At 31.1% G+C, this 13,629-nt stretch overlaps 1 protein-coding gene across 1 annotated transcript in view; it reads right to left on the bottom strand.

Moving 5' to 3' along the window:
- The window catches only part of LOC106459926 (xylulose kinase-like), a 32,955-nt gene extending 23,810 nt beyond the window's left edge, over window positions 1-9,145 (bottom strand). Inside the window, exons 1-6 of the mRNA XM_013919592.2 lie at window positions 8,873-9,145; window positions 5,428-5,510; window positions 4,754-4,901; window positions 3,277-3,363; window positions 2,701-2,895; window positions 1,258-1,389 (exon numbers count right to left, since the gene is read on the bottom strand). Of these exons, the coding sequence (XP_013775046.1) occupies window positions 1,258-1,389; window positions 2,701-2,895; window positions 3,277-3,363; window positions 4,754-4,901; window positions 5,428-5,510; window positions 8,873-8,965 (738 nt within the window). The 5' untranslated portion in view covers window positions 8,966-9,145. The remainder of the gene's footprint in view (window positions 1-1,257; window positions 1,390-2,700; window positions 2,896-3,276; window positions 3,364-4,753; window positions 4,902-5,427; window positions 5,511-8,872) is intronic.
- Between the last annotated feature and the right edge of the window lie 4,484 nt (window positions 9,146-13,629).

The following is a 13,629-nucleotide window of genomic DNA, read 5'->3' as shown; positions in this document are numbered from 1 at the left end:
CGTTGTACATTTGCTGTTGTGTTAAACTTATATTAAAGTTTTTCTTCATTACCCATTCAAGCTGTCTCCAAATTTTCAATATTTTTTACATGAAGGATACTTTCACTATAATAATATAGTATTTTAGAGTAATCAATGATGACCATACAGGCCTAAATTAACCACCTACAAAAGCCAAACAGTTAAAATAATGTTAGTATAAACTGTGATATAAAAGTTTATTTAATATAGCTTTATCTTACAAAGTTTGAAACCCAATAAGGAGTATGTAAACCTGAAGTCTAATTAGATATCATTAGTTTTATTGATGACAAAACCATATAAATTCTCAACTGGTGGGCATGACCTAACAAAAAAGCTAATTTTCTCCTTGTTACCAAACTCCAATAGCTTTTGGACATATCCATTTGGGGCTCTTTTCTTTATGTTAAAGAGGATAGGATGTTTAGAGCAATGGACTGTTTTTTAATGTTGCATTAAGTAAAAACACCGGGTAATCTGAACTAGTAAGTCTTTCTTGCACCTTCATTTTAGAAATGCAGTGCTGTTACTTGTTTGTATTTTATTGAAATTTCCTGTATGTATAACACAGAATTCTGCATAAATGTTACCTCTGCCTACTGGTGTATTATTCAGGAACAATTTAATTATAAACTTTTCCTTAGTTTTGAAGATCCAAATGTCTTTCTCAAAATACAAACTATTTAATTCTCAAAAAATAAATGAACTGTTTTATAATATTTGGCACACATTTTTATAAGTGGTAAAAAGAAAAGAAACTGTAAATATAAAAATAAAACTACTTCGTTTTCCTTGTATTACTAGTATTAGCCTAAAGTTGTAACACACTTTCCTTTATGTAATACAATGGGCCTTTTATGCAATAACAACTTTAATCTAGCTCAGAAGATGCTAGAATGGAACATCTCTTTTTTTAATATCATGATACATACTTCAACAACATTACTATGTGTATATATAAAATATACTACATACAAAGACATTCCTTATAAAGTCATTATGCACTTTTATGATTACCTTGCATTACTGATTCTGGAAAATCAACATTCAAATGTGCTTGTTTTCCTAAACATCTAATATTTCTAATTCTAATGAAAAATTGTGTTACCTTTCATCAACAGCATAATTTCTACCATGCCTATGAAATATCTGAAACATCTAATGCTAGGTTTTCTACACCAAACTATTTAAATGTTGTTGAAAACTACAGAGAAAAGAAACAAGAAAAGACTTTACATTTAAACACTCATCTGCCCAATCTTTTCTTCTTATATCGAGTAAATTCATCCCGGAACCATCACTAAAATCGATAGCAGCATAGTCTCCAAGGAAGAGAGATGCTGCAAAACTACTGACCAAAGAAACTCTCTGTGAAAGAAAAATATATGGAAAGTAAATAAAATATCAAAACACTGAATTAGGAATTAAAATTTCCTAAAATTATAACAAATTTGAACTTAATTAATATGATTAGGTCACTTCACTGAAAATAATAGAACAGATAAAGAAGTAAAAAAGGAGAATATGAAATCATACTCAAAAGTTAGAACTCTAATATATAACTGTATGGGTAGTGCTAATGGGTCTATAATTACTGGGACATTTTTTATCACCTCCCTTGAACAAGGGAATGACATTAGCTAACTTCCAATCCTCTAGTACCTGCCCACTATTCAAGGACTTACAAAAAAAAATAGTAGCAAGTGGTTCACATATCCAATCTTTAATCTTCTTCAAAACCCTTGGAGGAATATTATCTGGCCAAGGAGCCTTATCATTCTTTAAATTTCCCATTTTTTTCTTAACAAGCTTAGAATTAATGCTGTCATCTTTTTTTAATCTTGTTTCCACCTACCATCTGTTCAAGATGCGGAATACTGAATAGATGTGGAATAGTAAATACTGAAGAAAAAGCAAAATTGAATAACACAGCCATCTCATAATCATCAGAGATAAGCCTTTTATCATCCCTGAAGAGTTCTAACCCAATCCCAACAATTTGTTTACCCTTAATGTATTTAAAGAAATCCTCACTGTTAATTTTTACATTTTCTAATATGTGATACCTGAACTAATAATTTGTCTAAATAACATCTATTATAATAATACTCAGTTATTGTCTGTCCTGGAAATGCAAGTACACCTTACTATCTAAATGCTCATGTGCATGCACTTCTTTCAATGAATGTAAACAAAAGGCAGATGTAAATATACTTTGGTAGACATTTTGTACAACATAGTAAAAGCTTATAAATTTTTTAAGAAGATCTAACATTAGGTTGTAGAATAATGTTATAATTTTATTTATTGATAGTATTAAGTAAGGTAAAGTTTAGCCTAAACTAAACTAAAGCAAAGAAACATACACACATTAGAGCTAATTTATATCTTTATTGAATATAGGCCATACTTAATAAAGGCTTAACTAACGGTAGGCCTAATACAAGTGGACTTTTAGATTTCAATGTCTGTGATTACATTTTTTTTGTATTATTCTAGAAATCCTGTATTTAAAGAAGTACTGTTGCAATAAAGATACTAATTTGACTGCAAATGTTTTACAGGTCTCTGCTAGTAGACACCATATTATTATGGCTGAAAAAAGAGTTAATATATTAAAATACATAACATCTTACTTTTCACTTCAAGAGCAAAAAACATCAAACTTGAAAAACACACCTCAGTATTCTTGTATGATTCAGGCTTGGTTTCAAACAGTTTTGCTATTTGGTTCCCTGTAAACCTTTCATAAGCCCTGGATCCTGTCAATTCTGCCAGCCTTTGAGCACCCCCTAAAGCTTCTTCCAATGCCAGGCACTGTGTAGTTGTGCTCCCATCCATCCAAATAGGAGAATCTCTCACACTAAAGCAGCTCTAAAATATAATAATTTAGTGCAATTCTCACTTTATCATATGTTTTTATGTGCAACAAAATATGTGTAAATACTAATAACTTCTGTTCAACAGTAAGCTAAATAAACAGATCATTATTAAGATAGGGTATTTATGAACTGCTAATGTTAGTGCTTGCAGTGTTTGGTTATGAAAAAATAAGTGTTACCCTCACTAGAAAATACACCAATTCTTAACTTCTCACTACAGACCTAACATTTTAGTCATTATCAGTGCAACAATCTAAGATACACCATGTAATGAACTTGCACTTTACCAAGCATGACTTTCTTTCTTAAGATATTGATAACTCATGTGATTAGCATCACAGTTTTAAGTAATGTTTTTACTTCTTTTACTTACCTGTAATTGTTCATGTAGAAACTTATCTGGGTGAAGATTTTTCAAAATTTTTTGTGCTCCTTTCCTCCAATAAATGCTTCCATGTTGCTGGAAGTATACAAAAATATTATAACAAGGAATATAAATAGGCTGTTGGGTGATACTGTTGTTTACTAAACTAAATTATTACTCTTTTGAGTCACATAATCATTCATATTAATATGAAAGACCATTGTTTAAGTACTTTTAAAAGAAGAGTAACAAGCATATATTTTTCCACAAGTCAAATAATAGAGTTGTTTAATTTCAGTTTGGAAAATTAATATTAACTTCTGGTCAGTACAAGATATCAACTTAAATCAAAAAAATAGAAATCACTGTAATAAGTATTGCTAAATAAATATACTACTCTTACATTCTTACTTATAAAGATTAAAACAATACCTTCTGCTGTACATCCAATATTTCACAAGTTTCAGCCTACTTAGGAAATTAAGGTTAGTCCTAAATGCATATACTAAATTAACAATGCAAAATAATCTCTATAATAAAAACTTTAAAACAATACAAGTTGATATATTAGACATTCTAACCAATACTGTTACTTTCCTGAAAGGGGCCAAAGGCCACCTTAAGGGGAAATAACAGTATTAACTACCATTATTTATATAGTAGTGTGTTGTCTGTCAGTCAGTGAGTAGACACTAAAATGATGCCACATAATTGACACTTAATGTTGCAATTTGTACTTTTGTGACATCAGTAAAATGTGCATGCCGTGAATCATGACAAGAATTATGCACTAGTAGGTTACAACACAGCATGATATATAAACTTCAAAAGCAAGAAATAAAAATATTTGTTACTCTTTATTTTGGTTTTATTTACTCTTGAAACAGAATACTTTTATGGGCTCTGCGAAAGTACATCTATTTGAAAGTAGCATTAAATGAAAAATTGATTATACCTTACTTACAGAACATAAATACTAGTTGTAAATTTAACATTCATTAAACAGAATCAGTATAACAGAGTACAAGCAAAATTTAGGCCATGAACACCTTCAGAGTCAGACTTTTTTTTTTTCCAACAAGTTAAATAAGCAAAGCGTTTTTTTTTAGTTTTACAAACGTAAGCTACGAACATCTTCCAAGTTATTTTAATAATTAACAGGTAGTATGTAAAGGATACATAGCTTAAGATTAGAGAGAAAGTCAGTGAAGTGCATCCAAAATATGGTCTAAAAATATTGCAATAAGTGAAATAATTTATAATTTTTGGTTCATGTGTACAAAGTACAATGTAACAAGAAAGATTTTTCAATTGCATAACTTTCTTGTTAAGCTTGGACAACATCTTGTCACAGAGGATCGAAATATATTGTACCTGAAAATGTTCATCTCCTCATTGTTTGTAATCTTAAATATATAGCTATTGCTTAAAATTTTATGATTCGGTATTTCATGTTGACTGTTTCAGTCACTATGGACCACACTACCTGTCCTGCTCCAGACACTGCAGCTACAGTAGACAAGTCTAATCCTGTAACTTTAAGCTTTTCCATTACAAGGTCCACTGCCTTAACCCACATAATGGATGGAGCAGTTACAGTTATATTGTCAACTTTCTGCACACCACCATGGGTTCTAAAGAAAATAATATATGCATACTTTTTAAACTGTTTAGTATTAAAACTCAAGATCCAGCTACTACTTAAACTTTCTATATATATTTTTTTTCATATAAATAACCAGTTAGGTTCTCTTTATAGCTAACTTGATTGTCTAGTTTTTGTAGTTAAAAAAAAAACTTAATCTCAAATTTGAATACAAGTAATTTTTGATGCATAAAATGTAGCAATTATGAAAAGTTTGTCTTAGTGTATCTGACTTTTTCAATACACATTAAATTCTTTATATGTTAGTTACTATCACAAATTCACAAACCAACATCACACACAAAAAAATCCTATAGGGTTCTATATGTAAGATCTAACACTATAGTATATTACCTCCAATAGAAGACTTACTAACATATGGGTTGACCCAGTTGAATGTACTACAGAAATAATTTTCGTTATTCTACATGACAACAAGAAACTAGCATAAACAATGAACCCATAAAGACAAACATTTCACCACTGTACAAGGTTTAAACATGTTAAACACTAACCTGAATTCAGGTAATTCTGAGTCAAAATGAACTGTCACCTCATGTTTTACTTCCAAGTTTTCATTGATCACAACAGCCTTCAACTGAAATAGCATATAAAGATAATTACAAAAAAATTATGTACATGTATATGATAAAAGCAAAATTAGTCATGTGTATTAAGTAGTTATTTAGTTAAGATATGTTAAAGTTCATTAAAAGATTTTTGAAGTCAGATTCATATCCTACTTCAAAAACGAATAATTTATGCAAATAATGTTTCCACAGTTGTGCCAAAATATTTGAACATTCAGAACTCAGATACACCAATATCCAACAGGTAAGTTTAAAGTAATAGCAAAATACAAATTCTGGAACTGCTAAGCAGAGAATAAATTAAATCAAATTTGGACATAAAAAATAAAGAAACAAACAAATAAAACCTTTATTTACAATGACAGTATTGTGTATTTATCATAATGACCAGTCTTTTAATTTCTATAGCAAATACTCTGGCTCTTGGGTTGAAGAGGAAGGATTTTTAAACATGTCTGCACAGAATAAAGCCAGCAAGAATTATTCTATACTGTACTATAAAGTCACTCAAAATGTTCAAGTGCAATATCTCATAATCCAAGAGTTACTTATGCTACCGGCTACTCTAAATAATATATTCAAAAAAAGATAACCTCTAACCCATATCTATTTGTACAAGTATCTGTGTCACCCTTTAAGATAGACTTGCCTCATCCCAAAGAGTGGACACATCCAGGACAAAAGTGATAAAAGCTTTTAAAAATAATAGCCTCTATCATATCTAATCCTTACCTAAGTGAAAGGATTAGCATATGTTTACAACCTTTCAACATCCAGTTAACAAGAATGTCATAGCTACATGTAAAACACCTGCATGAAAATTATGAAAAATTACCTAAATATACCTTACAACAGATATATATTATAGAAAAGCAAAATTATTGGCTATTTCAACTTTAACACACACACACACACTTAAGAGAAATCAAATTAATTTTAAATATTATTCTACAACTAGAGACTGTTGACCTAAAACTGGTTTATGAAATTCTTTTGTCACCTCATCAATATACTAATAACTAGATTCCTTTTACTAATAATTACTGAGAATATAAACAGAGCAATACTTGTAGAATATTTTATTCTAAACACTGATTAGATTTCTCAGTTACCTTCCTAATGAATTAGGATGATAATAATCTACATTTGAACTCAGGACTCTTGACTTTCACCAAAACTCTAAAGCCAATGCTGTACAATTGAGCTGAAAAGACTTAAGTCCTAAGTAGGGAACTCCAAGTTCTAACTGTTACAGCATTTACACAATTTTAATAAAACTTGTGGCCAAACCTATGAATACAACACACACTAACATTCCCACATTAACAAAATACAACTTGTAATGTATACTTACCACAGGTGTCACATTCATCAAAATTGTTACACTATCAACAAACTGAAATTATGCATGTGATGTTTTTAAACATTTAAAAGCAACTTTTTTATTCTAACCCTATAATATTTATTATCATTATTGACTACCAGTAAGATGTGCTAGGCACCTCTTCTGTACCTGTCAAATATAACTTATAAGCACTATTTATAACTTTGTGTTATTGTATTAGCATAACCTAACATGTAAAACTAGATGTAGGCCTCCTACAGTATTAGTAATAAAAGTAAATGAATGCAATCAAATCATTGAGTCATATAATAGCATAAAAACCCAAATGCAGTCAGTATCTCTTATATTTGCAATGTGTTGACAATGGTCGTGAAGACTGAAACACAAAAGCCTTGAAACTTTTAAACGAGCATTCCACACTTGTTTTTGTGGGAAAATATAAATATTTTCTTAGTTCTTAAAGTAATTATGAAACTTACTTTTAACTTTCATCATAAACCTTTTTAACCAAATACTCAATTAAACCTTTTTTTTTTCTTATGATAATTTTCGATGAAATTTAACCATCATCAGCACACATTTAAAAAGTTGCATTATGGAACACCTGGGGTCCAACTGGACCCCAGTACATAAGTACCATTATAGTAAGCTCTGGACTGCAATTCCAAAAACCAATTGAATTACAACTTTTATTAGAGTTACCATGCAATGTGAACAACATAAAAATATATGTATTCTAGAGGAACTATGTTGACAAATCAAGAAATTACAAAATGACATTGTTCACCAGTATACAAATAAGAAGTGTTAAACCATTCCTTATATAAACAGTGTATCAAACAATTTCTGAAATTTTATTATACTCCTATGTTCAATCATTAACCACCAATATATGACGAGATTACCACGATATTATTACTACAAAATTCAACTCAAAGAAAACTGAAAGTGTATGTTGTGGGTCATTTTGGGTCCAGCCAGATCCCAACATAAATGTATCGTTATAATAGGCTATGGATTGAAAATCTAATAAGCATGTTAGTTACAACAATTATCAAACAAGGTTTCTATAAAATAGGGCATTATAAGCAGTCATCACAGAGAACACGTGTTGAGGAATGAGATGTGCATACATGATTACCACAATGATGTTATAAGCAAACAGATGATACTGTACTAGTTTGATGAATTATCCTCTACAACAGCCTATAGAGTAAAATAAATGTTAAGAAATTCATTTCCTATGCTATAGGGCAAACTGCATGTATAATGATAGTCAATGATAATATGAGGTCTACGTGGACCCCAGATAAATATTAGTATATAGCTAAATACTCTCTCTACTTGTTTCAATAGTGTCATATTGTTCCAGGGTTTCTGCTTGACAATTACCTGAATTGATATAAATTTGTAAGCATTATGTAAAAAGATATACAACTCAGAAAATCGTTGGGTCCATGTGGAACCTAGGTGTGCTGATGAGAGTTAAAATACCAAGTCGCTCTGTTTGCCACTGCAAATTGAAAATTAAATTATATTTGAATTAATAGCAGTATTAGAAGAATACAATAAAAGTAGATCACAATACTCACTAGCTAAAGTTAATAAAATCAATGACAGCGTTATTTATTTTTACTTTTAAACTGGATCACCATGCATAAATATTGTCGACATTATATAAATATATATATATAAAAAATCCTAAAAATAGTATCACTATTAGTAACAAATTGGTTTCATAAGCTAAAGTAAGTATTTAATATAAATAGTTTACACTGGTATGAAATCATAGTTATTGTTTCAAAGTTTTAATGCTTTTGACAGTTTTGTCATCAGGAGCCCAGTAGGCAGTAACTCACACGTAAGTGACAAAGTCATTGACAGGGCGTAAACTTTTAGTTTTACGCCACTTTGTAGCTATCTTAAACTTAAAGTTAGGAATAAAACTTAAGTAAGCTTTGATTTTGAATTGGAAAATTTAATATAAGAGACAAACAGGATACCCGTAAATACATACGACGTTACCTGTTGAGTACTAAAATCAAATCCGAGATAGGTCTTGTCGTTCCATTCCCCACAGCAATCTCCGGTTGGAGCCATATTAGCATTACACGTCATAATTACTAACAATATTTTCGATTAGTTTCTTCGCATTATCTCGAGTCACCTTAGGGCCAGAAGAACGTGCTTGTTGTGAATCGGTAAGCCAATCTCTGGAAAAGCTACAAGTACAAGTGATTCTTGGTGCTCTTAGATTTTACTGATTCTCTGCATGATATTCATATATCATATGAGAAATATATTATACAGAAAATTCTGTTAACTCTTTCTAAGTTTATGCTAAAAAAGAGGGAAAAAGAGAAGCGTCTGTATATTATAAGAGTGAATATTTGAAATAGGCTGCGGATATACTGTAAGTTAACTTCATCAACTTCAATCAAACGCAATATGAGCTTAATGATCTTGACCGTCTGTTAAGGTCACCAATGGTAGTGAACGTTGTGAAATGCGCTTCAATGTAATTAATTGCCAAAACATCTCGCACTTCGTTAATGGAAATATTAGATGCACGTAGCTGGCATATAATTTTCATGAAATGTAAGATATTGCTTGAAATGTATACAGTTCTCGAAGTGTGTTGTTTTTACTCTCTAGGTAAACAACGCCACATTAAAGTGTGAAGTATGGCTAAGCCGAATTCAACCGCAATTCATAACATATTTACGCGGAGAGGAAAAAAAGTTATTATAGCCTCACATAACCATATAAAACTGTCATTCGGAAAACACCCAAAGAAAGCTAGAAGCTAAAGCATAATCGACTTATAACTAAACGATGACCATATTATTAAGACACTTTTACATAAGTAAGACAAGGAATATTCGAATTGTGTTCAGATACTTAAATTTTCTTGAACAAAAAATGTTAAATTGATTGTGAACTACAGCCTTTAAATTTTCTTCAATAGCGCAATGCAGTCTGTGAATTATAGCTTGATATATTTCTTTTAGTGCAATGAAATATAGATTTTACAAAAGTTATAATTTGGGTTTAGAAAACTATCACAAGTAGATAAAATATGTTACTATATTGCTAATTGAGAAAGTTACACAAAAGTTACAAAAACCCACAAAAAAAAAGACGCAAAGATGCTCGTAGCATTTTCTTGCACTTAATTCGAATTCTCAGTGTCACTGAAAATTAAAACAGGAGCGACGAAATAACTGCAAAATTACTTGAGATACCCATAGATTTTTATTATTTATGTTTTAGATATTTAAACCATACTCAATAGATGGCACTAGTATCCTCTTACGTAGGTAGCCTGAAAACGCTATTTTAGGTTGAATGAAAACAGTCGATTTATTATCGACCCCCCAGTGGCACAGCGGTATGTCTGCGAATTAACAACGATAGAAACCGGGTTTCGATACCCGTGGTTGGCAGAGTATAGATAACCCATTGTGTGGCTTTGTCCATAACTACAAATAAACAAACGACTTATTATCTCATATATCAACAGTATAGTTTTTAGGTGCTTTATTGAAATGCTAAAATTGCTAAAATTAGTTCACTATTATTTCAAGAAGTAAGAAATAATATATAAGCTTAGCAAGTCATATTTTACATAACGTGCAATATGCAAATAAGCAAAATTCTAAATCGTACATTTAATTGCTTTAGTAACAAATGATTTTGGCATCCATATCAATCCTGACGTCCAAACTTTCAATACATATTCGACATTCTCACCAAGAAGGTTTAAAACTTGACAGTTTAATTATAACTCTCAGTTCTTGTTTAATTATTGTAATATAGTATTTCAAAAAAAAAAAACATTTATTTACATTGGGTTTCCTTTAGAAGTCGAATTAAAATAAAACTCAAAAGTTACGGTTAGTGCAACTTGTAATGTGTATCTAGTTTTACAGTAAAGCAAAGAGTTGATAGTCAATCACTGCAAAGTTCTTGTGTTTCTATCCAGAGTAAAATATTTATCTCGGAGAAAACACAACTCTCAGCTAATACTGATCTGATTTATTTTGTCACAGCTTTTAGTCTAAGAACATCATGATCCCTTCCAAAATTTGAAAATTGTGATCTCATCGCAGCAAAATTAATTTTAAATTATTTTAACATTAAGTTCATTATTCTAAAGTCGCCTTTAAAATGTTTCTAAAAGCTTAAAAGTTGTACACTTGATTTAAGATCAAAGAAATAACAACTTCCAATAAAACACGTGTAATATGAGCTTTTTTTAAAACAAATTAAAGGGGAGGTGAACGACTACAAACCTTTTCAGTTGCATCCTTGATCATTAAGAAGACGTATGAAGATTCTAAAATGTGTTATCTTTAGTATACAAAGTTCGAAATTCTTTTAAAACATATATAGCTGAATAGTAACTTTAAATTTGCACAAATTATTAGATAATAATTGTTAATCTTGATTAACACACAGTTTGTTAAGCACAAGTCTACACAATGGGCTATATCTGCTTTGACCACCGCGGGTATAGAAACCAGATTTTTTTATTGTTATAAGTCCCCAAACTTACCGCTGAGCTACAAATAGAAGAATAAACAATACAGAACATATAACTCAAATTAATTGAACATATAGCTTTATAAGCCATATAACTCAAATTAATTGAACTTATAGCTTTTTAAGCCATATAACTCAAATTAATTGAACTTGTAGCTTTATAAGCCATATAACACAAATTAATGAAGCGAATCCTGGTACCTGTGAACTAACCCCTGGAAGTCAATATAAATAGTCAAAATTGATGATTATGATATAACAGATTAGCCCTAAGAAGAGGATAAGGTAATAATGGAAAACTATTTCATCAAAAATTATGCAGCTGAATATTGTAAAGCTTAAGTAAGAAAAGAAATTACATTCAGAATTTGCAAAATGTTAATACATTCGTTTTTCTTTGAATTTCATTAAAACAATGACTCACTGATGACTTCCTTGATAATTTTATAAATTAATACGTCCATCATGATTTAATATGCTCAGGACTCCTCTTATTTATAAATATAGAACCCAAACCTTCAACTTAAATTTGGTAGTTTGCTTTATGAAAAATATTATAAAACAACGGCTGTTGTTCGTGAGCAGACTGAAATAAATAGTTTCTGAAACAATATTTTGTTATTGCTAAGAGTGAGTTGGAAGGTTTTTATTCTTATTTCATTGTTACTAAGTGCATTATTTGGTATAATTTATATGGAAAAAAAAAAGAGTCGAAAATCTAGGAGCACAATAAGAACTCAATGAGGATAAATTTTACCTTGTGGCACTTAAATGGGTTATATATTTTTACTGTGATCTACATACATAAAGCCTGCGTTACGACAACAAAATGGCAAGAATGTTTATCTATCCACATATACAGCTTTTCCTGTCTTCTGTACTAGTCTGTCGTTGAACCCTAAGTTTTTTAGCGGGTTTTTAAGAAGTCTTTTAAAACATTTAAAACTTCAACTTGTGATTGTATACATATATGTTGTCATATGAATGATTTTGAATGGGATGGTGTAATTTTTGCCCATTTACCCTGGCAAAATTGCTCCAATTCTGCACAAGTTCGTTGGTGATCGTTGATGGACTGCAATCTTCAAGTCTCGCCATACACTTTATATTGGATTTAAGCCAGAACTTTGACTGGGTCACTCCAGAACATTCACTTTCTTTTTGAAACTACTCCAGTGTGGTTATGGCCTTGTGCTTCGGGTCATTGCCCAGCTGAAATGTGGATTTTCGACCCAGTTTTAGATTCCTTGCTCACTCAATCAAGTTTTCCTCTAGGATTCGCCTGTACTTTGCACTATCCATCTTCCCCTCAATCCTGACAAGCTTCCCAATCCATACTGATGAGAAGCATCCTCATAACATGATGCTGCCGCCACCATGTTTGACTTTTGGATGGTGTCGACTCGGTGATATGATGTGTTGGGCTTAAAATTTAGACCAAAAAGCTCAATTTTTGTCTCATTTGACCACAAAATTTTCTTCCGCGTGTCTGAAGTATCATTTACATGCTTTGTCGCAAACTCCATACGATATTTGAGATGATTCTTTTTCAGTAATAACTTCTTTCTTGCCACTCACCTATATAAGCCAGCTTTGTTTAGGGGCTGGGATAATGTCCATGTATGAACACTGACTCCCACCTCAGACATGGAACATTTCAAATCTTTCAAAGTCACTGTTGGCTTCACAGTGGCATTCCTATCCAGTTTCCTGCTTGTCCGGCTACTTAGTTTGAAAGGGCGGCCTGATCTTAATGATGGGCTTCACCATAGTCAAAGGGATAATCAGCGAGTTTGAATATTTTCATGTAACCTGAAGTACTGAGCATGTGCAGTGATAAATAGCCGTCCAATCCTTGTAGCTTCCTAAACGCAGCCCGGTAAGCTAATAAGCAGGCTACGCTCAGCTCCAAGATTATTTATATCTAAAAATAACATTCTCCAAATTTATTCAAATAATACATTTTCTTATATTACTAATAACACAGTAATTTCCTGAATATTATCATTAGAAGTGTTAATCACGTATAATATGTTAATCGCAGTTGCTACACAGCTCAAATATGCATACTTGGCTTTAATATTACTGCAGTAGGAAGTTATATATACCTGACTGTTGGTATACACTTTGTGTATCATAATATCACGGTCGTATCAGGGTAGGCATCAATGTAGTGTAACTAATAGCCTCGGACGTACTTACAAGGAAAACTAAGTTGAGTCAAAACATGTCTTGAT

Source organism: Limulus polyphemus, unplaced genomic scaffold (genome assembly GCF_000517525.1).
Source record: "Limulus polyphemus unplaced genomic scaffold, Limulus_polyphemus-2.1.2 Scaffold683, whole genome shotgun sequence".
Taxonomy (NCBI): Eukaryota; Metazoa; Arthropoda; class Merostomata; order Xiphosura; family Limulidae; genus Limulus; species Limulus polyphemus.
Note: the sequence above shows the minus strand (reverse complement) of the source record. Positions and strands in the feature narration are given on the sequence as shown.